We start from the raw sequence: 22,885 nt of genomic DNA, 5'->3' as shown, positions 1-22,885 counted from the left end.
TTTCTGCTTTCCCCATATCCCACTTAGGTTCTCATCCCAGCATCCCAGCATCTTTGCATCCTGGTATCCCCCATGTCGCCTTGAAATACCCTCATGGAATCCCAGTCCGGGGATCTACCCTCAGCCTCCCCCGGCCCCGTCGACCTTCCCAATGGCAAACGACGCTGGCGGCGCAACCGAGTCGCCTGTGATTCGTGTCACACTCGCCGGGTGCGCTGCGATCGCGCCTTTCCCTGCTCGCGCTGTCTACGTAGCGACACCCACTGCGAATTCACTCGCGAGCGTCGGAAGCGAGGACGCATTGCGCGCTCCAAGATGGAGACCGGGCCGACCGAGGCGACTGACTCGACCTTGACCTACGGGAAAGAATCCAATGGAGACCACAAGGCCACCCAGCCAGCCCTATCGCCGTTACAGCAGAGTTCGCCCGGATCTGTATTTCACCACCGATCGCCCACAACCAACGAGATTAGCGTATCGGTGCCCAGTGTTAGCCCGCATTCGATCGGGGATGGCTCGGGCTCTCGCCCGCAGCGAGCCGGTCCTGAAGGAAACGCGACGGAGGAGTGGTTATCGGCGGCGCATCTCTCCCCGGAATCGTATGATATGCTGGGAGGTCTGAATGGATCCAATGATCCCATGCCACGATTGGCGGACATTTGGAATCCGGTTGATCTCGCTGGCCATCCTCAACGACCCCCGCAAATTCCCTCGTCGGTCTCCACACAAAAGTTACCTGGTCAAAGACAAGCGTCGGCGGCACGGCCAGGCTTGAAATACCCTGTATTGGAGCCTGTGATGCCATTCTTGGAGTCCAATCTGCCGCGCCGTCTGGTATGCGACTTGCTTGAGCTCTATTTCACCAGTGCATTTTCGACACACATGCACCCGGTCTGCCACCACATTCATTGCTATGTCTTGCGAAAAGCTTCATTTTTGAGCACGGACTCCCCCAGACCCAGCAGCCCAGCGTTGCTGGCCAGTATGCTGTGGGTGGCTGCGGTGGATGATCGAGCCTTTTCTCTCTCCATCTCACCGCTGCAGCGCCGGAAGATCTGTCAATTCCTATGCGCATTAACCATTCGCCTACTCCGCCCGCTCATCCACGTTTCCTTCAAAGATCAGGAGCAGGCCGAAAGCACCGGTGGGCCACAGGACTTTACCGCAGCCGCGGCACACCACCCCTTTGAAGGCGTGGGTGACGACAAAGGGTTGATAGGTCCCGCTGGATCTCTCGATGATGTGATTACATATATTCACGTTGCATCCATCATCTCGTCCAGTGAGCAAAAGGCTGCCAGTATGCGATGGTCAGTCGGTAATCCCCCGTATCCCTTTTGGTCTATCAACTGATTCGATTATAGGTGGCATGCGGCCTTCACCTTGGCCCGAGAGCTCAAACTGAACCAGGAAATCGAAGTCACAACCAATATAAATGCACAGTCGGATGGTTCCAGCCCAGCCTTTGGCTACTTGGCCGGTTGGGCTAGCTCACCCGATGGCACTGCCTTTGACTACTCGAACCCATCTCGGCCGAGCTTGAACTGTGTCTGTGAAGAAAAAAGCAGCTTACACAATAGTTTTGCTGTGACAGAGGAGCACAGGGAAGAACGCCGCCGGACGTGGTGGCTCTTGTATATTATGGATCGTCATCTCGCTTTATGCTACAACCGACCACTCGCACTGCTCGACGCCGAGAGCGAAGACCTTCTTCTTCCACTGGATGAGAGCTCCTGGCAGTCTGGGAGAATCCACAGCAATAGCCCTCGTGTCGATGGTCCGCAGTGTCTACGGTCCGGTGACCGGAACAAGCGGCGCGTGTTTCCCAACTTTGTCTGCCACGATCACTCCATTCTAGGATTTTTCCTGCCGCTCATGACCATCACCGGAGAATTGATTGATCTCAATCAGGCGCGAAATCACCCGACCCTGGGGCTTCGATTACAAGGAAAGGAGGTTTGGGAAGTGCACGTGGCTGAGGTGTTACGACAGCTCGAGGTGTACAAAGCAAGTCTTACAACATTTGCTACAGCTACAGCCGCGGACCCAGAAGCTTCTCTCTCAACGGGGTACGCCGCCAAACCGGACCAGCCCGTCGATGCACAAACCTCCGAAGCCTACTCGTGGCACACCCAAACCGTTATTGCCTATTCTTCTTACCTGGTTCACGTACTCCATATTCTCCTGGTCGGAAAATGGGATCCGGTCTCGCTAATCGAGGACAAGGACTTTTGGACGTCCTCCCCGGCTTTCGCATCCACTATATCACACGCACTCGAAGCGGCCGATTCGGTGCAGCAAATCCTCCGATTTGACCCTGACATCAGTTTCATGCCCTACTTCTTTGGTATCCAGTTACTTCAGGGCAGTTTCCTTCTACTCCTCATCGTCGAACGCCTCCAAAAAGAAGCGGGTGAGGGAATTCTAAACGCCTGCGAGACTATGATCCGAGCGACCGAATCCTGCGTAGTGACCCTGAACACCGAATACCAGCGAAGTTTCCGTCAGGTGATGCGCAGTGCCGTCGCCCAGGCTCGAGGTCGCCCTGTGAACCCCAGTGAAATTCGACATCGGCGCAAAGCTGTCCTGGCACTCTATCGATGGACACGGAAGGGAACTGGCTTGGCTCTTTGAAGAGCTGGCCACGAATGGTTCTTGTTTCTTTGCGACCTGTTTACTTATATTTGTACATGATTCTAAGCTTGTATAGCGTTCGGGACGGAGTTGGCCACGGGCGGCGATGTCGCGCCTACATATCTGATTTCATCGGCTCACAAAAGAGCATATAATGGGGAGGGGTGGCCCTCTTGGCTCGATAGCAAATATTTCAATGTAAACCTCTGGACTTAGGCCCATCTAATTCATAATTAGAATCTCCCTTCAAGACCCTACATCCCGTCGTATGTAACTCGATTAGAGATACCACAAACACAAGGTCGGCTTATCCGAATTCCAAACGACAGACAGATCCGGCCGGCCCCGCATAAGAACCAAGACTTTAGCTTGCGGTGAATATGGTTAAGCGAAGTGTGTTCTCATCAGCAGCATAAATCACGTCATGGAAAAGTGGATCCGATCGGGGAAAAAAAACATTTGGAGGTTCAAGATTGAATCTTCAAGTAGTGAATCAATCATATTGAGAGGCTATGAAAAATCTGAATTTCCCACGTAGGTACGGATATGTCAAGGGCACATAGAGTGGAAATGCTCGTACCACCACGTATAGCATAATTCGCCTCGTGTCTGAGATCTATGTCTACATTGTATCTACTCCTCCGGCTTCAGATGGAGTTTAAGGATCGCCATCGGAGCCACCGGTGGCATCATTGAGCTCTCCACTATAGACCCGCAGATGAACCCGCATTGCCGAGCGGGCAAGCCGAACTTCACGTCGATTCAACTTCCCCTCCACAAGCATCATGAAGCTCCTCGCCGCTGCTGTTAGCTTCATCATAGCCGCCGAAGGCGCCAGCATTGAAACCAATGTTCAATCCCTTCTACAACAGGTTATTGGATTCGATGCTAGGTCCAAGCCTAACATTTTATTCGTGATCACCGACGATCAAGATCTCGAACTCGACTCGGTCGCATACACTCCGCTCATTCAAAAACACCTGCGAGACAAGGGCACCTTTTTCCGCAATCATTTCGTCACGACGGCGCTCTGTTGCCCCTCACGAGTTAGCCTGTGGACGGGTCGCCAAGCACATAACACAAACGTGACCGACGTCAAGCCGCCCTACGGTGAGTTTGGCAATGGACAAATGTCGAACCGACGCTGATCAGGACAGGTGGATATCCCAAGTTCGTTGACCGCGGATTCAATGACAACTTCTTGCCGGTTTGGCTGCAGGAGGCCGGCTACGACACCTATTATACCGGCAAACTCTTCAATGCTCACACAATAGACAATTACGACAGTCCCCATGTGAATGGTTATAACGGATCCGACTTTCTCCTTGATCCTTACACTTACGCCTACCTTAATTCGACATATCAGCGTAACCACGACCCTCCGGTGAGCTATGAAGGCCAGCACACTACTGATGTTATTACGAAGAAAGCCCTAGGCTTCCTGAATGATGCATTGGAAGGTGAGCGGCCCTTCTTTGTTACGATCGCACCTATAGCGCCACATTCGAATGTCGACCCCAGTGCTATTGAAACCGGTGAGATCACCATGGGCGCCCCGATTCCCTTGGAGAGGCACCAGCATCTGTTTGAGGATGTCAAGGTGCCTCGCACCAAGCACTTTAACCCCGACGAGGTAAGCTGGTCTCTCGACAGGGAATATATTTCAATCTAATGATGCGATAGCCGAGCGGCGTCAGTTGGGTCCGTGACTTACCTCAGCAGAACAAGACCGTTGTGGATTACAATGACTACTTCTATCGCTCTCGCCTGCGCGCCCTGCAGGGAGTGGACGAGCTCGTGGATAATCTGGTTAAGCGACTGGAAGAAAGTGACAAGCTGGACAACACCTATATAATTTATACCTCTGACAACGGATTCCATATCGGCCAGCATCGATTGCCACCAGGCAAGACTTGCGGCTATGAAGAGGACATCCGAGTGCCCCTGTTCATTCGAGGCCCTGGGATACCGGAAGGCCATGTTCAAGATTCGGTGACGACTCACATCGATTTGGCTCCCACCATCTTCGACCTGGCGGGCATCCCACCACGCTCGGATTTCGATGGCACTGCAATCCCACTGACGCTCGACTTTGATGGATTGCGCCACGAGCACGTTACAGTCGAATTCTGGGGAAAGGCTGTTATGGAGGGCTCCTTTAGCGCTATCGGTAAGTGTTCTCTGACATTACTTTCTGCCCATGTATTGATGGTGTAGTAGGCCCAGGAGGCTCCGCGATGATTCCCAACAACACGTACAAGTCGCTTCGCCTGCTGGGAGAGGGATACAACTTGTACTATTCCGTCTGGTGTAACAACGAACATGAACTCTATGACCTTTCGGTAAGACCGGTCTCTCTGGCTTCTGTTCATCGTGCTAACCCTAGTGAACAGACTGACCCTTATCAACTGTACAACCTTTATCCACACGGTGCTCAAACAGATGATGGCGAGCCTCGAATTCTCGGTCGCAGTCTGTCTCAGGCCGTCAACAGGCTGGACGCGCTCCTCCTCGTGTTGAAGTCCTGCCAAGGGGGGACCTGCATCGAACCGTGGAATGTTCTCCAGCCCGAGAATCCAGTTAGAAGCTTCCGGGATGCTCTTGACAAGCATTATGATGCTTTCTACAGAGCACAGCCCCGAGTCTCTTTCGACTGGTGTGCTGCAGGGCATATTGTCGAAGCCGAAGGTCCTCAAGTGCCGTTGACCACGCGTTATGGCATTTCCTGGGATAATTGGGTTTGAAAAAAAAAGACAGTAACACATACCTTACCTTTAGTTCTTGAGATGTACTTGTAAATGCAAAACATTATATTTTGATGAGATAGAAAATTCGACCTATCCGAACTTGGAAGGCCAACAGTATCAACAAGATACCAAGGCCGATCGCTCATACTTCGCGCGGAACCGCTTGCATCAATGTAAATAGAGACCAGCCACGTTGGCACATTCAATAAATCTTGAGCTAATCACAACGATGATCCTAGCTTGTCGGCAAAAGTGAAAACCGGGTCCGTGGCAGTCAAAGGCTGATTGCGCCATACCTCCCCGCCGTGTCGCGACAGTGACTGGGGCCACTTTTGGGAAATTCGAAAGATCGGGATTCGTGTCTATGGAGGAACTACGCAATCCACGGTAAGCCACCGGGTCGAGAGATTTCATATAAAAAAAATGCTCCCTCGCCCCGTCTGGACCTCAGTCTTGGAAACTTTCCAGCTTTGGCTTCACAATGACGGGTCCCCAAGAAAACTCCGACATGGATATCTTTGTCGAAAAAAATGCCCTTGAGAAAGTTGTCGACTCCCCTCCTAGTGAGTCGGAAGGCATTGTAAAGGACTGGGATGGCGAAGAGGCTGCAGTGAAGCGCAAGTAAGTTGCTACGGGAGAATGGTTCCCATCATGTACTCCGCTGACCGAGAGAATAGGGTCGACTTCATTCTCCTACCTGTCCTCGCCCTAGCCTTCTTCTCCATGCAGATGGATCGAGGCAATATCAGTGCAGTGTTGACCTCGACCATCACCAAAGACCTCCATATCACGACAAATCAAGTCAACATCGGAACACAACTTTTATCTGCAGGCATCGTGCTCTCGGAGATCCCGTCAAACATAATTATGCAACGAATTGGACCCCGTGTTTGGCTATCGGGTCAACTCTTTGCCTGGGGCCTGGTTGCAACCTTCCAGGCATTCGTGCAGTCCTACCCGGCATACCTGGTGACTCGAATTCTATTGGGCTTCTGTGAGGGTGGTTTCATTCCTGGTAAATATGTGACATATATCGGGCAACAGAAACCAAACTGACCCAGTGTAGGTGCTCTTTACTACTTGTCGACTTGGTACAAGAAGGATGAGACCAGTCTCCGGACCAGTCTTTTCTTTTACGGTCAGATGTTTGCCTCTGCAACATCCAGCTTGATCTCGGCCGGTTTACTCAAACTTGCGGGTACTCATGGACTTGAGGGATGGCGATGGATATTCCTCGGTATGTGTTGCCTCATCTCTGGTGTTCGACTTCGTCCTAACGAGCATAATCAGTTGAGGGTCTCATGACACTCTTCATCGGAATTGTCTTTACGCTGTTTGTTCCACCCAAAGTAGGCGATGGTCGTGCCTTGATCGGCTTCGGTCGCTGGAACTATTTTACGGAGAGGGAATCCCAGATTATCCGTAACCGTGTCCTGCTTGATGATCCTCGGAAAGCCCGCGGTCACATTCAAATCTCCCGATCCGATATATGGAACACCGTGAAGCAGCCTCGCATTCTGCAGCACGTTTTCTTGACTCTTGTCTCCATGTCCGGCTTCCAAGGTCTGACTCAGTACACCCCTACCATGATCAAGTCATTGGGATTCAGTGCCATTCGTGCCAATGCACTGGCATCCGTTCCGGTGTACTGCGGTATCGTGTGGCTGACGGCATTGTCCTTTGCTTCGTATGTCTTGACCTTTATTTTGGGGGTTCAAGCTGCTAACACCATGATAGAGACTGGACCGGCCATCGCGGACCGTTCGTAATAATCGCCATTACCTGGAACGTCATCTCGTATGTCTGCCTGCGAACAACCTCATACGCCGCTGGGAAGTGGCACCGATACGCTGTTATCGCCATCGCCAACGTCTCGTATTGCAGTATGCAGTAAGTGCGATCGAACTTTGACCTCATTTGAATGAAAGCTGACACAATACTAGTATTCTGAACGTGGGCTGGCTTTCCATTTACTGCAAGTCGCCCCAGGAGCGAAGCGTGGCCATGGCGTGAGTTAACCCCCCCCTTTTATTTTTTTACCAAGAAAAACTTTGTACTAACTTGATGCTAGTCTGGTCGTCATGGCTGCGAATTGCGCTGGAATCTCCGGTTCCCAGATTTTCCGCACAGAAGATGCGCCCAAGTATATACAGGGACTCACGGCAATTTGCGCTCTGGCCGGGGCTTCATGGGCGTTGGCGGCGGTGCTCAGTGCACAGTATTACACCCGTCGACGCAAGACAAGTTCAAATGATCAAGAGTCGAGTCCTGTCGCAAAATAATACGGGCTAGGCTCATTCAATGATTAATGATTTCATGCTTGACTTCGTTGTAACAAAGACTTAGTACATGAGATACCAAACCTCGCCAGTCTTTCTTACCAGCTGGAGCTGCTTCTTAATTATGTTATACCAATCACAATACACATATTGAAACTGCCTACTCAGGTGACTTGGATGCTATGGACACAGTTCCCCGGATGGCCCGCCCAATCATGTTCCCAAACATAGGTTAGAATTCTTGCCGAATAGGACCGTATGAATGCCAGGCACGAATCCACGGCCGTTGTGGACATGGATGATGAGATATTCTGATCAAGATCAACCCCATTATTGGCTACCGAAATCGGATCATGGGAATCACACTTCCAAAGCTGCGGGGAAAGCTCGAGCGGCATGATGAATATATTAATCGCTCGGCCAATATGGACTTTTTAAAAGGGATGATTTAACCGAAATCCCGGGGTCGTTTACCGACTTGGGTACTCAGGTGATGTAGTATATCAGAAATCCTATTTCATGAGCAGGGTGTTTTAACATAGCGTTCTACTTTTGAAACAACCGAAACTATGGGCTGTCCAGGCGACATATCTACCCTCGTAAGCCTTTGTCGGGTCAAGCAAACTGCTCAAGAGGCAACCCATGCAGTTGAAAGAAACCGAGACTACCATTTTACACATTCTCTCGTCCTTGTCGACGCCACGTGTCGCAGGGTGATTCTAACTACCACAGGCGATCGGCATAGGGGAAATCAGCTCAACACGCGCATTCCCCGCGTGGCTCGTGGCTCGTACCTTGCGTGAGTTTTCCTGGAGAATCTGCGGGGCTCGGTTAAAAAAAGAAACGCCCAACCGAAGCCGAGTAGAAAGCACCGATTGGTACATCACACTCGGTCCGAACCGCCCTCTGGCCACAATCCGGGGAATGATTCGGTTAATTCCTGTGATCATGCGATCTGCAGGTGCTCGATCCCGGCCGCTGGTGATTTTAATTTGCCGGCCTGCAGCTTCGCTTCGGAGCTTCAATGTCGCCTAGATCTTCTCCGCAATCTTTTTTTAAGGCGGGATTTTCCCCAGTTTTGCGGGGAATTTATTTTTATTCCCCAATGGGTAACACTACCTGAGGTTCCTTTCATCCCATCTGCCTGTCTTAGCTCCGACACCAGTGTGGTTTTGCTCTCTATGAGCACTCGACAATTGCGCAAAGCCAGGATGACCTCGAATGTCTTCGACGATGCTCCCAACTGGGGTATGACAAGCTCTCACGATGTACAGAATCCAGATATGACATCGGACATGCGGAGTGAGGAATTCGGCCAGCCTCCATTCCTGGCAGAAAACTTCCCTCTGGTCATGAATGGCGATTTCGATCCATGGATGATGCAACACTATGGTTGGAACGGTGGAATTGCTCCAATGTCAGAACAATTTTCAGAGAAATGGGAACCAACAAACGTCGGCATGGAATACAAGGAAAGGGAAGACGGAGAGCTAGCGATGTAAGATGCTACCGATTCAACTGGATGTACTTTCTGACGATGGCTTCAAGTTGCGCGTATTCACAGACAGACTTTGGCAACTCAGTACCACAGTGGGATGGCTCAAGAGACACCGTGTCCCAACTCGCGACCGAAAGAGCATTGTTTATGACTCCCTCCGCCTATCCTCTGTCCTTCTCAACATATCCTGGATCGCCTATATCGGATCTATCCAGCACCCCCGACGTGAGCCATGGCTCGGGCTTGTGGGAGACCGATTATGACAGATCCTCTCTATCCGCGACGACCGAGACCTATGTACAAGCTCTGAAGAATGAGAGCCAGGCTACAGCTCCTGGCTATTTCTCTGGGGAAGATGAGGATGACTATCCGACAACTTTGGAAATGCCGGATGGTAGCACGCGCAGGACCTCTAACTGGCTGCCGGTGGACCCCCAGGCCGGCTTCACCATAGGCTCTCATACCTTTCCAAGTTATACGCGATTCGAACATATGGAAGACGTCCAGAAAGCTTTCATCTCACCGAACACCGCTGGGTGGAAATACGATGGGTGAAATACACATCCAAACAAGTACTAAATCAGCAAGTGAATGGCACACTCGGAAAGTTTGTGCTATTTAGTGGACATCTGGGGAAGGTTGCCATTACTCTGCTTCAACCCCGGAACGTGCATAGTCCAGCACTAGCGCGATGACTGGGAGATAAAGGTCTCTCTAGCTGGCCCTAAGAAGCCAGCATCACCGCTGGGATCCTCCTATCTACATTTTGCAGCAATGAGATGGACAGAAAACTCCAAATCCAACACGAAACGACAGAGAATACTCCTGCGCCTTGCTATTCGATGGCACAAGTGTTACCAAGACTCATCAAGGGACGTTACTCATTTCGATAATTACATAAAGTTACAATGGGGTATAGGTGCCACCAGGTAATTTCCTGCATTCATAGTGCTATGCATTTGAGGGATAAGGAACAAAGTCATGGTTGAGCTGGCAAGTCGCGAAGTCCGGCATGCGTGTACCTTAACGGTAACGCAGTATCTCGAGATAAAAACAAAAACCTGGCTCGCCAGATGTTCTACACCAATAAAAAGCTTTAATTTTTCAGTCTACTGTGGCGGCTTTAGGCGTAAAGGAAAGAATTGAATGTGAATGTCAAATGACACCGAATTTACGGCAGGCCGAGAATGGCAGGCCGAGAATGCAAGGGTCAGTCTTGACCAAACCGAAGCGAGGTTCTCTTAGAAGCCGATGCCGAAGAGCCCACTCATGGGCGCCTCACCACTTTTGGCAGAAGGGGCACTACTAGCCTGGGCAGCGGGCTTGACGCCCACAGTCCTCCAGGTCCACCGCTGCGGCGCACTTGCAGGAGTAGCACCGGGGCCCGCTGCAGAAAGGATGGGGAGATTGGGCGCACCGTCAAACTGTCGCTTGGAGGAGCTACTCAGCTTACCGACGCCGGCATTGCTCAGAACCGAGGACCGGACCTGGCTTGCTGAGGAGGTGACACTAACGCCAAGCTCGCTGCTGGGCCAGCTGGAGAGAACTGACTCATCACTGGCAGAAAGTGCACCTGATGAGACGAGAGTGTTGGCCACACAGGTACGACCAAGCTTGGAGTCACAGGTAGACTTATCGTTAGATCCCACGGCCAAGGTCTTGCCGGGGCTGCTGTCGGTGAGTAAAGGAGTATCGACATTGTGGAAGACATTGCCTTCAATCAAGGCTTTGGTTCCGGAGCCGACATCAAAGGCGTGGCCGGTGTTGTTGAACCAATAGTTGTTGTAGGCGTGCCAGTAGCTGTTGAACTCAAGCTTGGGTGAGCGACCTGAGGTGTGGTGGATGTAATTTCCGGTGAAGGTCACCTTGTCGTTCTTACCGTATCCGAGACTGTCGTGAAGATATCTGATCAGTACAATTCGAATATTTCCAGTGGATTATATCTTACACGGTCCAATAGTGGTGACCATCACAGGAAGCAGACCAACTGGTCTGGCCATCAAACTCGCAGTTCGAGATGGTAACATCGCCACCTGAACTCAATTCAATACACGTCTTCTCAGTAGTCTCCATGGTACTCACTAGCTTCGTATCCAGCAACAAACATCTGGCGACCGATCAGGGAGATCTTGACATGATCAATCCAAATATTGTTAGTGCCGTCCAGGGTGATAGCATCGCCACCCCAAATGAATTGCGGGTTGAGTTCAGTGATATGGATGTTTTGGATAATGACGTTGCTCACGCCGTTGACCAGACGCAGACCCTTGCCACGAATGACACCAGCGCTGCCAACACCGACGATTGACTTATTCGAGGCCACCTCAATACCCTCAATTGCTGCCTTGTCGTAGGTGCAGGTGGTGGTAGGGTAGCTACCGCACCAGCTGGACGAATCCAAGTCGATAGCATTTTGACCAGAGCTGCCACAGGTGTTGGAATCGGGAATGCAGCACTTGCAGTCGGTGCACTTGCCCGAGGTACCAAGGTAGTTGAACTCTTTGTCAATCAAGATGACTCGGGGGGTGCTATCAGACAACCACTCAGTGAGCTGAGCGGTATCACTGGGCGAAGCAGGCGACGCACTGCCACCACCGGTGGTCCCAGTAGCAAATCCGAATGCAGTTCCTGATACGCCCGAAGCGCTAACAGTGGCTCCGAGAAGCGCCACGACCGCCAGGAGCGATTTATGAGGCACCATAGTGAGTGAAAAGGACGAGTAGAAATGTAAATATCGGAAGGGAAAGAGCGAAAGAACGACTGATCCAGCAGTGTATCAACGAACGAAGTAAAATAATAGAGCTTTGCCCGAAAGGCAAAGGAAAGACGGATGGTGAGACAAACATGCTGGGGAGGGTGTTGGACAACACTATATACTAGAAAGGGTGTCAAGGGTCGAGAATTGACGTAGATTGGAGTCTTGGCTTTGTCTGAGCTTGAATAGATATGATATTCGCTGTGTAGATCAATGCCTTTCCAAATGATCAAATAGGGATTGTCCATGAATGATATTGCGACTAGACCCCTGATCATCCTGTATGTTACCCGTTCCTTGAGCCCCACCTCGGATGGCGTTTCAACTTAGCCCTAGCTGTCCGAACATGGAAAAGAAAACATGCGCTTTGGAACTTGTGAGCTTCTCTCGTTCCGGAGTCCACGGGCCGGCAGAGGTTCACACCGTGACCTCAGGAACCTAAGATCCCAGGGAATGCAAGCCAAAGTCTACCTTGATCGGATAACGGCTCGGGATGTCCGAAGAAAGACCGACATCAGATGAGCTCCGTGGAGATGTCTATCAGCCCGAACTGGATATGGTACCCAGATTTGAAACAGTCAAAGGTCCACTCGGTGAACCAACCCTTTTTAAGCTTAATATGGGCTTCACTCGGACGTCAAGTACCTTCTCATGGCGTGCGAGGTGCATTGACTCTCCGCTTTTCAACTTTGACTTGACTGCCAGGCATTAATTAAATGTTCTCCAGGACATCAAAATCTCTACCTAGATTGAAACGGAAATTGTGGGGCTCGGGGTCGTATCAAGTTTCTGCGTTGGATCACAAGCAACCTGTATCAATGCTTGGCTTGTAAGGATTCGTACGATCCACCACGAGCAGGTGCTATCCTGCGGGTGCAAGCTCAAGAGAGGTGTGTACATGGCTTCTCCGCTCGAAACAGTAACACACAGTACCACAAGTGATGAAGTACTATTGCCTAGCTAGCCGTTGAAGATCCCTGGGATTACGAATGGGTGCTTTATTCAAAACAAATGAATTCGTTGTCAACAATGTCTGAACTCTCTGCCGCTCCCTGTTCAATGGTCCACTCACTTTCTTATGTGCAGTACAACTCGACCATAAATGCAATACAAATCATTCTCAATAAGCAACCGTAGACTATCTTCTCGGATATATTGAAAGTCATTTATCAGAAGGAACAAAAAGAATTTTGAAAAGGCCTCCAAAGCGATGCCTAGAAAGATAGCTGAAAAGAACTGAAAAGTCGAGTGCGGAGGTCCCTTTAAATTATCTTCTCGGTCGAGCTGTGAGAGCCAGTGACTGCGATGTGATGGCCCATACGATGTGTCTGGATAGAAAGGGTAATACGAGCCGAGACCATTATAATGTACATCAAGGTGAAATCATAACATGACTGTTTGAGAATTTATTTCCTTTGAACCCCATAGGTTGACTAAACATTACAGTGAGAGTTGCTTTTTTTCTTTACTATTGGGCGTTCTCCATGATCCCAGGCCGCACACCCTCCAAAATAGTCGATAACTCGTTCCAAATCTTCGCCCGAGTCTGGCTGCCCTCCTCGCTACGTACGAATGGCGACAAGGCCATGTTCTCCACCTGGCCATCGGTCATGTAGGCGCCGTGTCCTTCAAGGCCTGTGGACACACCGGCGACCAGAGTGCGGGATCCCATTTCGGTAGAGCGTGCCAGAATGATCTTCATGAGCATGAACCCTAAACCAGCCTCACGGCCCAGTGAAGAATGACAGAGACCCGGATTTAGCATAGTGATGATCACTTCAGAGCCACGCACCCGGCTGGCCAGCTCCTGCACCAATAGGACCTCGAGCAGTTTGGATATATAGTAGCGCCCCGACATTTTAGCCTTGGTCGGGTCGGAAATAGCCTTGAGTATGCGATCGCCTTCGTCGGCGATTTCAGTCGTGTCGGCCCATGCATGGACTTCGCTCACTACAAAGGCAAGACGAGGTCGCGTGGAAGGGAACCTTTGTCTGGTCGCTTTCAGCAGGGGGAGAATAAGAAGACCGAGAAGTAGGGTGTTGATAACATTGACGGTGATGGAGCGTTCGTAGCCCTCCGCCAGTTCAAAATTGTCCGTTGCTAGGGCTGCATTGAGGATTGCCGCGTCCAGCCTGGGGATCTGGGCGATGCGGTCACTGAAGGCCAAGACTGAGTCGTAGGAAGCCAGGTCGACCTTCCACACTTCGCAGACTCCCGACCGTCCAGTGGAAGCCTCGATCTCCTTCTTGGCCGCTTCCCCTGCCTCAACATTGCGCACGCCGAGGATCACCCGGGCGGCACCCAGGCGTACGATGTGCCGTGTCGCTTCCAGGCCGAGACCCACGTTGGCGCCGGTGACGAGCACCGTTTCACCTTCGAAGGAGCGAGTGGGATAGCTGGGGCGGACGAGAAACTGAGAGTAAAGGAAACCCATGATTGCAGTGATTGCGTTGGTCCATTTTTCTAAGGGGTCGCATGGTATTTAATGTGATGCGTGCCGAAATCAAGAAGTCATGGATCCCGGAGATTGGACGGCGATAACAACTCCGCCAAATGCCTAACTCCTCCTGTGGGTTTCAGGCGGTGGACTCATCTCCGGACTTTAGAAACTCCGGCGCAACACTGGAGTTAAGATGGACAGATTCGAGGGGTAGAGAGAGTAAAAAGGGCAGAGACGGCACCATGTTAAGGTAGATGCCACTAACAAAGGTCGAGTGGTAAGCCGAGTCAGATACAAAGGTACGAGCGTATATAAGCTACGCAGAGCTACCTGGAGTAGTGGTGACCAACTCATCAGCTTACCTACTCACAACGCACCAGCGTAACTTTACTGACACGGTTAAAGTGCATATCTTCTTTCGAAAGAATTCCCTCATCCTGAACCTGATGCTGCACCTGCCACTTGGTGCCAAGGCTCGCCAAACTGATATTTGGCTCAGCTTAAGTCAGCGCCATGACGTCAAGAGCGCGAGCTATCCTCAACGTCCTTTTGATCTTCCCCGTCTCTTCATCCCATTGAATCATGCCTGGACATCTTGGTCAGAAAGTTCTCAATGCTCTTACTGGAGGTCACTCCAATCATCCTCCCGGCCAGAACCTCCCCGGTCGCGGTCTGATCAACGAGGATGAGCGCCCATTATCGTCACCCCCCAATAGAGGCACCTATCCCCGCCTGGCCCGCCTCTCAGACGGCTCCATTCTATCCTCCTTCACTCAATTTCCGGAAAATCAGCGGGCACTCTGTGTCGCACGGAGCACGGATAATGGACGAACCTTTGAATTGTTGTCTGAGGTGACCCGGGCGGCAGGAGACGTGGATAATATGTTCTTGTTGGAAGCGGCTCCCGGTGTGGTCCTCGCAGCGTTCCGTAACCACGATATCGGTCCCGATGGCCCATCACATTTCCGTATCACCGTTTGCAGGTCGATGGATAGCGGCCGTACGTGGAAGTTTGCCTCCCAGGCTGCGGAAAAGAAGCCTCCATTTGGCATTTGGGAACCCTTCATGCGACTAGGCCGCCGGGGAGAGGTTCAACTCACCTACTCTCAAGAGTTTGCGCACAACAACCAGTGCACTATGCTCATTGTCTCGCAGGATCAGGGAAGTACATGGACCCAACCAACCTGTCTCCACGGAAATAATGATCCCCTCCGGGATGGTATGAACGGTATTGCGAAAACCATTGACAATGGCCGTGAGGCCCTCGTGATGGCATTTGAAACTACCCGGTACGGCCCTTTCAATATTGAGGCACTCATTTCCTACGACGATGGTGCAACTTGGCAAAAGCGCCATGAAGTTTTCCGCCCAAAACATGGACACAATGCAGGGTCTCCCCAGATTGCCTCTTTCGCAGACGGCTCCCTGGTGGTCGCCTTCATGACGGATGAGGACTCTTCCCAAGTGGAATGGGTCAAACACGCCGCAATCAAGGTCGTATTTGCCGGCCCACCTCACAACGGACAAATTCAGTGGAGTGCCCCCTCGGTGGTGTCTCCAGCTTCAAGTTTCTGGCCTGGCGTCATGGCCCTGGATCACCACACCGCACTGGTCACCTATGACCGCGGAGGACCTCTAGCCAAAACGGTCACTTGGCAGCCCCGATAGATAGCGAGATGTTTTTATGATATAATTCCGATTAGTCTCTAAAAGCTCCTGTAAAATGCCGTTCTGAGCGGCTTTATTTTTATGAAGATTACTGGGAATACTGTATTTCAAAACAAAAGTAGTCTCGGTGAAAGCCAAGTGCAGGGGGTGCACACGTCAACTTCGCTGTAATCAATGGAACTTGAATACAGACTGGAAATTTTGCCAGGAAACAATTGGAATCCAGATCAAGTAAACAGTTGATGTTAGCACAAATTCAAATACTTTTCTTGTCTCTCAACTGACTGAACATTCTCGCGACTCCACACCTCGTTTCCTCGCCAAGTATCACGACCCTCTGCACCGAGTCACCTTGACGGGTAATCTTCACTCGAAGAAGCGAACAGTCATGTTATACGAATGAATAGCGGACTTGGCCCGAATTATCCAGGGCTGTCACCTGAAATTCATTTTATGCATCATCGCCAGACAGGTAGCGTTGCACAGGTTCCGGGTCACCAGAACCACATTGCGATACTCTCCGTCCGGCATTCTTCCTGTCCGAAGCCAAGACTTGGGCAAACGGAGACCTCTCCCGAATTTTCGGACCATACCAATAAAAGACGTAAATTGGAATGGTGAACAATATGGCCATGAATCCAAGAAAAGTCGAAGGCCACTCCAGCTTATGTTTCGTTCCCATATGTTTATACACTAGGGCTTTATGAGCGACCTTTTGGGAAACAATTCTCAGATGACGGAAAACTTACTAGGGGTAGAGTACATTGCAGCAATGCCGGCAAGGAAGTCGCGTGCGAAGCCATTTCCACCTGTTGCCGAGGCCGCGTATGGCCCGTATGCAGCGATCATGTAGTCGATCGTAGCCATGTAGATTGAGAACTGAAGCCGAGATGCGTTAGCACAGGCTCAAAGTATAGTATAGTATCGGAGCCAGCTCACATTAGCTATGGCAATCAAGGAGGAAAATATCATTGGAGCGATCCAATGCACATGTGGTGGACCCAAGCTGGTCCAGGCGAAACCAAACAGTCCGATCGAAAGAAGCGGTGCCACTACCGAAGTCAGCTGTGAAAGAAGAATGCACAATTTTCATACACACACCCCATAGGAGCCAGTAAAGACGAATTTCCGGCAGTAAGGCGTCGGGATCCCGCTCCCTAACCTTGCAATGTCGATGGATCCAAGGCAGGAACGACGCGTATGCAATGAGATAACCCACGAGAATTCTGACAGACAGGAGGAAGCATGGTTAGCACAGGCCTTGTATTTCATTAGACGAGTGGAGATTCACGGGATGAAGGCAAGCCCGGTATCAATGGTGCTGAATCCCCATTGCTTATATACCAGGGTATATGACTGAAGGAAGGTGAAAATCAGAGCGTCGCTGAATCCACTCAGGAGCGACAGACACAATACAATGGGTTCCCGAAGGAACATGATGAACGGACGTATCCATATCATGAGCAGATATTTGAAGGACATGCGTGAGCCTTTGAGCTCATCGCCACTCCAAACTATGTCGCCATTCTTGCGTCTCCGGCGAGCCTCCCTCGTGATGAGAATGGCGCATCGAGTTTCCGGCACTGGCAAATGTAACAGTTGCACAAATCCTCCAAGGATAAGCTGGATCCAAAAGTTCCAGTGCCAGTCGAGGAATGTCGCAACAAACCCTCCAACTATTGGGGCTATGACTGAGCCCGCTACCGAGGACAACACGATGTATGCGACAGCCCACTGTTGGCTTTCCGGTTCCCACATATCGGCAACCATTCCGAGTGTGACCGAGCCGCCAGCAGAGGAAAGACCACCCAGGATACGGCAGACGACGATTGTGCCATAGTTCGGGGCGAGGGCGCAGGGAATTTGCCAAATGTTGACCAGTAACAGACTGAGTTGTAGGATGGGCCATCGGCCAAACTCCTCGCTGAATGGAGCCCAGAGCTCGCAGCCAAATGCATAGGCAATGAGGAAACTCATCTGGCCCACACGGGCAGCCTGCTCTGAAATTGAAAAGTGCTTTGCGTACAGAGTGATGCTGCTGGCGTAGAAACTGGCATTCCAATTCATCGATACTTGGACAGAGAAGATTACAGTGATGATCCACCACTTCTTCCAAGTGGGGAAGCTATAGCCAAGTTTGTCGTAGCACTCCCACTCTTTGAGCTCCGGCTTTTCTCCATTTGCTCCATCGATGCCTTCTTTTTCCTCGTGACTGGGCTTCGGTGTGCCTCCGGGCGAATGAATTCGACCATTGGTTCCATTCGCTCCATTTACGCCGTTGGATTGACTGTCTCGAGCCATCGTGTGTTAACCAATCGATACTGGTCAGGCTTCTGGATCAAAATAAGAGAGTCTGAAAAGAGAAAGGCCGGCATTCTTCCCCAGTGGTTCTCCCCTATCAAAGCGTAACTCTGAACGGGGTTAAGTAGTCCCTCGCTAGCTGACGAGGGAAAATGCACTATACTCTTCAATCAAAGTGCTTAAGTTTCCGATTGGTCTGATCAGCCAAAAACCACAGGAGTAAATAGGCTTTACCAGACTTCTCGTATGTTTCCTGGTGTGGAGTAAACATCCGGGGATGATGATCCGACTCGGCGTCACTGATCGTCACTTGATAACCGGCCCAACTATGCGTCCTCTCCTCATTGAGGGCAGAAAACTGGTTGAAGGTGAAATTGCCATTGGAACTCTACCCCGGGAATGGCAAATACCATGGCACTTCTCCAGGATGTGCTGGGTCTCGAATGAGTGCAATTCTTCTCAAGAGGTCCGGAACTTGCATCCTGGTCTAGAGGGCTCTGGCCTCCAGTTCTTCCCCGGTAATGACAAATGGGTCCCTGTTCCAACTATATCGGTAATTTTAGATCATCAGTGTCCACTTTTCGATCGCTGAATGAACGGCAATCAATTCCACGGGGTGCAAAATTCAGAAATTTCCATTCGAAAAATTATGTACCTCTACAGACTATAGATGCTTGGGCCACTAAAGCATTGGAAACGCCATTCCATCACCTCTGGGGTCACTTCCAGCACTGTAAACTTGCTGCCCTTCATCGTAGTGCAGGCGAATAACCTGGCCGCGACCAAACATAGATCGCTTCCAGCCTGTAAGCACCTCGATTTGATGCCCCATACGACGCAGACCCTCTACGGCCTCCTCGCTGATTCCCTCTTCGACACAAATGGTGCGATCGGTGCTCTCCGAAGTGGGAGCGGCAATACAGATGCGTGGAGAATCCAGCGCTGCCTGAGGGTGATATCCGAATGCGAGCATGTTGAGCAAGACTTGGACGTGGCCCTGGGGCTGCATGAAGCCTCCCATAACTCCATAGACGGAATGAAGGGATCCATCAGCCACATTAGTGATGAGCGCCGGGATGATGGTGTGATAGGGCCGTTTACGCGGGGCCAATGCATTGGGATGGTCTGGCTGAAGCGAGAAGTTGGCCCCGCGGTTCTGCAGACTGAAGCCACAGCCTGCGGGGATGATAGCCGTTCCGAAGCCAGCGTAATTGCTATTGATAAAAGAGATACCGTTGCCTTCGCGATCAGTCACAGCAAAGTAGACGGTATCACAGTGGTTATGCGCCGGGCTGCCGCGGTCCAAAAGATCGGCCGCGCGCTCGGGGTCGAATAATTTGGCTCGTTCGGCCAAATACTCGCGCGCCAGTAGACCTTGCGAGGGCACTTGCTCCACGTCGGGGTCGGTCACCCACCAGGCAGCATCGGCAAAGGCAATTCGTAGACTCTCAATCACTGCGTGAAGATACTCTGCCGAGTTGTGCTGTGCTTCGCCGAACCGCGGAATTTTTCCACTTTTCTCGAGCTCTTCCATAATTCCCAAAGCCATCAGTGCGACGATGCCCTGACCATTTGGCGGGTGCTCCCACACCTCCACACCTTGGTTGGGACCATCTGTACCTGCTCCTTGCTTTGACGCGATATCTTGACCGGTGAATTTCAGAGAGATAGCATCGACCTCCTGAGTGCCAACCTCGGCGTGGTAGGCCAAGTCTTCTATTGTCATATAACCACCCAGGTCATTGATCACCTTGACAATCTCTTGAGCAATTCGACCCTGGTAGAAGCCATTCTTCCCCTCCGCAGCAAGAGTGCGGAATGTCTTTGCCAGCGTGGGATTCTTCATGATCTCTCCCGGGCGTGGGCTGCGTACACCATCCTTAGCCGAGGGGTCTTTCTTGAGCATCTCACGGAAGTTCGGAGATGCGTTGCGAATGTCAATTTCAGCCGCGTGCCACTATGCAACGGTTAGCACCTGGCAGACTTCATTCCTCGTCAACTAGAGCCACTTACTCCGTGGGACGAAATTTCCGACACTGGGAATCCTTCCTCACCCAGCTCAATGGCCGGCTGTAGAATCTGCTCCATAGACAAGTTTCCGCTACCAAATTTCTCCACGGTGTCGACCCAGCCCGCTGCTGCTCCAGGTGTGGTCGAGGCCAAGGCGCTCAACATCGGCACACTTCCTTGCTCACCGGGGGCGATCTTCAGGTCCTTGCGCACCTGCTCCAGGCTTGCAGCGCCTGGGTATCGACCAGATCCATTTAGGGCATGGACCTTCTTGGTCTTGGAGTTGTAAAACAGGCAGAACATGTCACCTCCGATTCCAGTTGAACATGGCTCCGTCATGTTCATCGCAGCAGCTAATACCGACGGGTATAGTTAGCTTTGTTCTCGAATATCTCGAGTGTCTGGGAGACATACCGACGGCCACGGCTGCATCTGCTGCGTTTCCACCTTGGCTCAGAATTCGCTGGCCCGCAACGGCGGCCAGGGGCTGGGTGCATGATACGATTCCATTCCGGCTGTGAACGGTGCTTCGCCGGCTGGCGAAGGGGGCCATTTCCGCGTCGGCTTTGCCGTAGACAGCTTTGGCGTTGAGCGGCATGTTGTGAAATGTGGTTGCAAGGCTGTTATGAGTCAAGCGTGCCCTTTTAATACATGTCGATCTATCAATCACTGATACGAGTGGGCACCTTCTTAGATAGGAAAAAGAGGGGTGGAAGACCCCGCCGTTGGAGAAGTTGGGGTTGCACGGTTTATCTGAACACGAGTTGACGGAGAACGCGATGAGTTCCCCGGACGTGGGGGTCTTACGGTCTAACTACACACCGGCCTTACTCGTGTCCTGTGGTGTTACCTATGAATATGTACGTTGGTAATTGGGACTCGTTGGAGACACCCGCGTTCATTATATATTCGTCTCCTTGCCCAGGTGTCCTGCAGTCCGTATCAAACCCAAACCACTGCCCCTAGGGGACTAGCTATACCCCACCATTTTTGCATAATTCTTACTACCAGGAGCCATCCCTGATGGAGTCATAACACGCATTGAGGACATCGGCACAAGCAGCCGAACCTCGGAAAGACCCCCCGACAGCAAATCTGCCTGAAGTTGAATGAAATTGGTTGATGAGCTCTGAACTGGGTATGATCAGATATAATAAAATGCATTGTTGAATCCGAATGATCGATCATGGCTTCTGCTTTGCCAATAGCAACCCGTAGATAGCTCTTGTGAAGAGGTGGGTAAAAATACAAGCGGGCCCGCGGGCCATTTCTCCGCATCGCCGGAGCTCGTCCGACATTTGGACTCTTCAGCACTTCGCATTTATTCCCTTCCCTTCCCTTCCACTCCTGACCCAGCTGTAATCTCAACCCTCTCCCTCTAGCTCGCCCACCATGGCTTCCATTCGTGCCAATTGCCGCAAAATTATGTGTATCGGCCGTAACTACGCGTGCGTACCTTCCCCCGCGCTCCAGTCAACTCTTAATGCTAATGCGAAACCATGACTCGATAGCGATCACATCACAGAGCTGAACAACACCAAGCCTAAGCAGCCCTTTTTCTTCCTCAAGCCCTCTTCCTCCATTCTCGTCCCCGGCGCTGGTCCCGTCCTCCGTCCCAAGGGCGTCAGCGTGCACTACGAGGTCGAATTGGGCCTGGTCATTGGCAAGACCGTGCGTGACCTCGACCCCAACGATGAACAGGGTGCATTGGATGCTATCCAGAGTGAGTTGAAATTCTCGAGTCGAATACGGGCACCACTCATTCTTCTCTTTAGGCTACATCCTCGCTATCGACATGACCGGCCGTAACGTGCAGGAGGAAGCCAAGAAGAAGGGCCTTCCGTGGTCCATCGCCAAGGGCTTCGATACCTTCCTGCCCATTTCCCAGGGAATTGCCAAATCGCGAATTCCGAACCCCCATGATGCCTTCCTGCGTCTCCGTGTTGGACAAAATGAGCGCCAGGCGGACTCGACGAGTCTGATGCTGTACCGGATTCCCCAACAGCTGGCGCATATTTCCAGGGTCATGACCCTGGAGAAAGGTGATATCGTGCTGACGGGAACACCCAAGGGAGTTGGCCAGGTCAATGCAGGAGATGTCATGCGGGCCACCATCGAGGTGGACGGCAAGGAGATCGAGGAAGGACGCATTGAGGTGGAGGTCCAAGATCGAGAGGGTCCGTATGAGTTCAAGGAGACTTAGTTGTGTCTGTGTAGAGCGCAGAAAGCATGTACAACGAGACCCTAACTACCGGTACCTATATACCTATAACCATACCGAGACAGCCATTCGACGCATAATAAGACTGTTTGTTCCGCTAGCCCAGGTACCTTAGGGATAGGTAAGTACTTAGGTACCTACCAGCTTCGCTATCACTCAACTACTACCTACTAGACTGCTAAATGTCTAAATGCAGTCATCGCTGGCTAAGGCTTTTGCCGAGCAGCAAATCAAGATGCGCGATAAGACGATCCACGCGCCCCACACCGCCCTCCGGCATCCGGGGAAAGATGCACTCGCCCACTTTCTCGATTTCTTTAACTCCACCGTTT

At 51.4% G+C, this 22,885-nt stretch overlaps 10 protein-coding genes across 10 annotated transcripts; 6 read left to right on the top strand and 4 right to left on the bottom strand.

Moving 5' to 3' along the window:
• Positions 1–93: 93 nt before the first annotated feature.
• Positions 94–2,634, top strand: N7443_010976 (Zn(II)2Cys6 transcription factor; the record flags this gene model as incomplete). The annotated part of the gene is made up of 2 exons (XM_056891032.1): positions 94–1,310; positions 1,365–2,634. 2 exons carry the CDS (start codon positions 94–96, stop codon positions 2,632–2,634), a joined length of 2,487 nt encoding a protein of 828 aa, XP_056737523.1.
• Positions 2,635–3,419: 785 nt separating this feature from the next.
• Positions 3,420–5,378, top strand: N7443_010975 (sulfatase family protein; the record flags this gene model as incomplete). Its single annotated transcript, XM_056891031.1, has 5 exons — positions 3,420–3,744; positions 3,792–4,267; positions 4,318–4,804; positions 4,855–4,976; positions 5,028–5,378. The coding sequence occupies 5 exons, from the start codon at positions 3,420–3,422 to the stop codon at positions 5,376–5,378; spliced, it is 1,761 nt and encodes a 586-aa protein (XP_056737522.1).
• Positions 5,379–5,862: 484 nt separating this feature from the next.
• N7443_010974 (uncharacterized protein) lies at positions 5,863–7,663 on the top strand (the record flags this gene model as incomplete). Its single annotated transcript, XM_056891030.1, has 7 exons — positions 5,863–6,002; positions 6,059–6,396; positions 6,448–6,618; positions 6,672–7,068; positions 7,119–7,271; positions 7,325–7,390; positions 7,453–7,663. The coding sequence occupies 7 exons, from the start codon at positions 5,863–5,865 to the stop codon at positions 7,661–7,663; spliced, it is 1,476 nt and encodes a 491-aa protein (XP_056737521.1).
• Positions 7,664–8,871: 1,208 nt separating this feature from the next.
• Positions 8,872–9,713, top strand: N7443_010973 (uncharacterized protein; the record flags this gene model as incomplete). The annotated part of the gene is made up of 2 exons (XM_056891029.1): positions 8,872–9,158; positions 9,209–9,713. The coding sequence occupies 2 exons, from the start codon at positions 8,872–8,874 to the stop codon at positions 9,711–9,713; spliced, it is 792 nt and encodes a 263-aa protein (XP_056737520.1).
• Positions 9,714–10,399: 686 nt separating this feature from the next.
• On the bottom strand, positions 10,400–11,859 carry N7443_010972 (polysaccharide lyase family 1 protein; the record flags this gene model as incomplete). The annotated part of the gene is made up of 3 exons (XM_056891028.1): positions 10,400–11,063; positions 11,107–11,191; positions 11,241–11,859. The coding sequence occupies 3 exons, from the start codon at positions 11,857–11,859 to the stop codon at positions 10,400–10,402; spliced, it is 1,368 nt and encodes a 455-aa protein (XP_056737519.1).
• Positions 11,860–13,381: 1,522 nt separating this feature from the next.
• On the bottom strand, positions 13,382–14,347 carry N7443_010971 (uncharacterized protein; the record flags this gene model as incomplete). Its single annotated transcript, XM_056891027.1, has 1 exon — positions 13,382–14,347. The coding sequence occupies one exon, from the start codon at positions 14,345–14,347 to the stop codon at positions 13,382–13,384; it is 966 nt and encodes a 321-aa protein (XP_056737518.1).
• A 588-nt stretch (positions 14,348–14,935) lies between these two features.
• Positions 14,936–16,021, top strand: N7443_010970 (sialidase family protein; the record flags this gene model as incomplete). The annotated part of the gene is made up of 1 exon (XM_056891026.1): positions 14,936–16,021. One exon carries the CDS (start codon positions 14,936–14,938, stop codon positions 16,019–16,021), a length of 1,086 nt encoding a protein of 361 aa, XP_056737517.1.
• A 451-nt stretch (positions 16,022–16,472) lies between these two features.
• N7443_010969 (putative MFS multidrug transporter) lies at positions 16,473–18,322 on the bottom strand (the record flags this gene model as incomplete). Its single annotated transcript, XM_056891025.1, has 5 exons — positions 16,473–16,714; positions 16,771–16,900; positions 16,961–17,073; positions 17,123–17,247; positions 17,313–18,322. The coding sequence occupies 5 exons, from the start codon at positions 18,320–18,322 to the stop codon at positions 16,473–16,475; spliced, it is 1,620 nt and encodes a 539-aa protein (XP_056737516.1).
• Positions 18,323–19,004: 682 nt separating this feature from the next.
• Positions 19,005–20,930, bottom strand: N7443_010968 (gamma-glutamyltransferase family protein; the record flags this gene model as incomplete). The annotated part of the gene is made up of 3 exons (XM_056891024.1): positions 19,005–20,279; positions 20,336–20,685; positions 20,747–20,930. 3 exons carry the CDS (start codon positions 20,928–20,930, stop codon positions 19,005–19,007), a joined length of 1,809 nt encoding a protein of 602 aa, XP_056737515.1.
• Positions 20,931–21,724: 794 nt separating this feature from the next.
• Positions 21,725–22,535, top strand: N7443_010967 (fumarylacetoacetate hydrolase family protein; the record flags this gene model as incomplete). Its single annotated transcript, XM_056891023.1, has 3 exons — positions 21,725–21,780; positions 21,844–22,055; positions 22,108–22,535. The coding sequence occupies 3 exons, from the start codon at positions 21,725–21,727 to the stop codon at positions 22,533–22,535; spliced, it is 696 nt and encodes a 231-aa protein (XP_056737514.1).
• Between the last annotated feature and the right edge of the window lie 350 nt (positions 22,536–22,885).

The sequence above is a fragment of the Penicillium atrosanguineum genome (genome assembly GCF_028827265.1).
Source record: "Penicillium atrosanguineum strain IBT 20685 chromosome Unknown utg000008l_segment0_segment0, whole genome shotgun sequence".
Classification (NCBI taxonomy): Eukaryota; Fungi; Ascomycota; class Eurotiomycetes; order Eurotiales; family Aspergillaceae; genus Penicillium; species Penicillium atrosanguineum.
The sequence above is the reverse complement of the archived record's forward strand: the minus strand, read 5'-3'. Positions and strand labels throughout refer to the sequence as shown.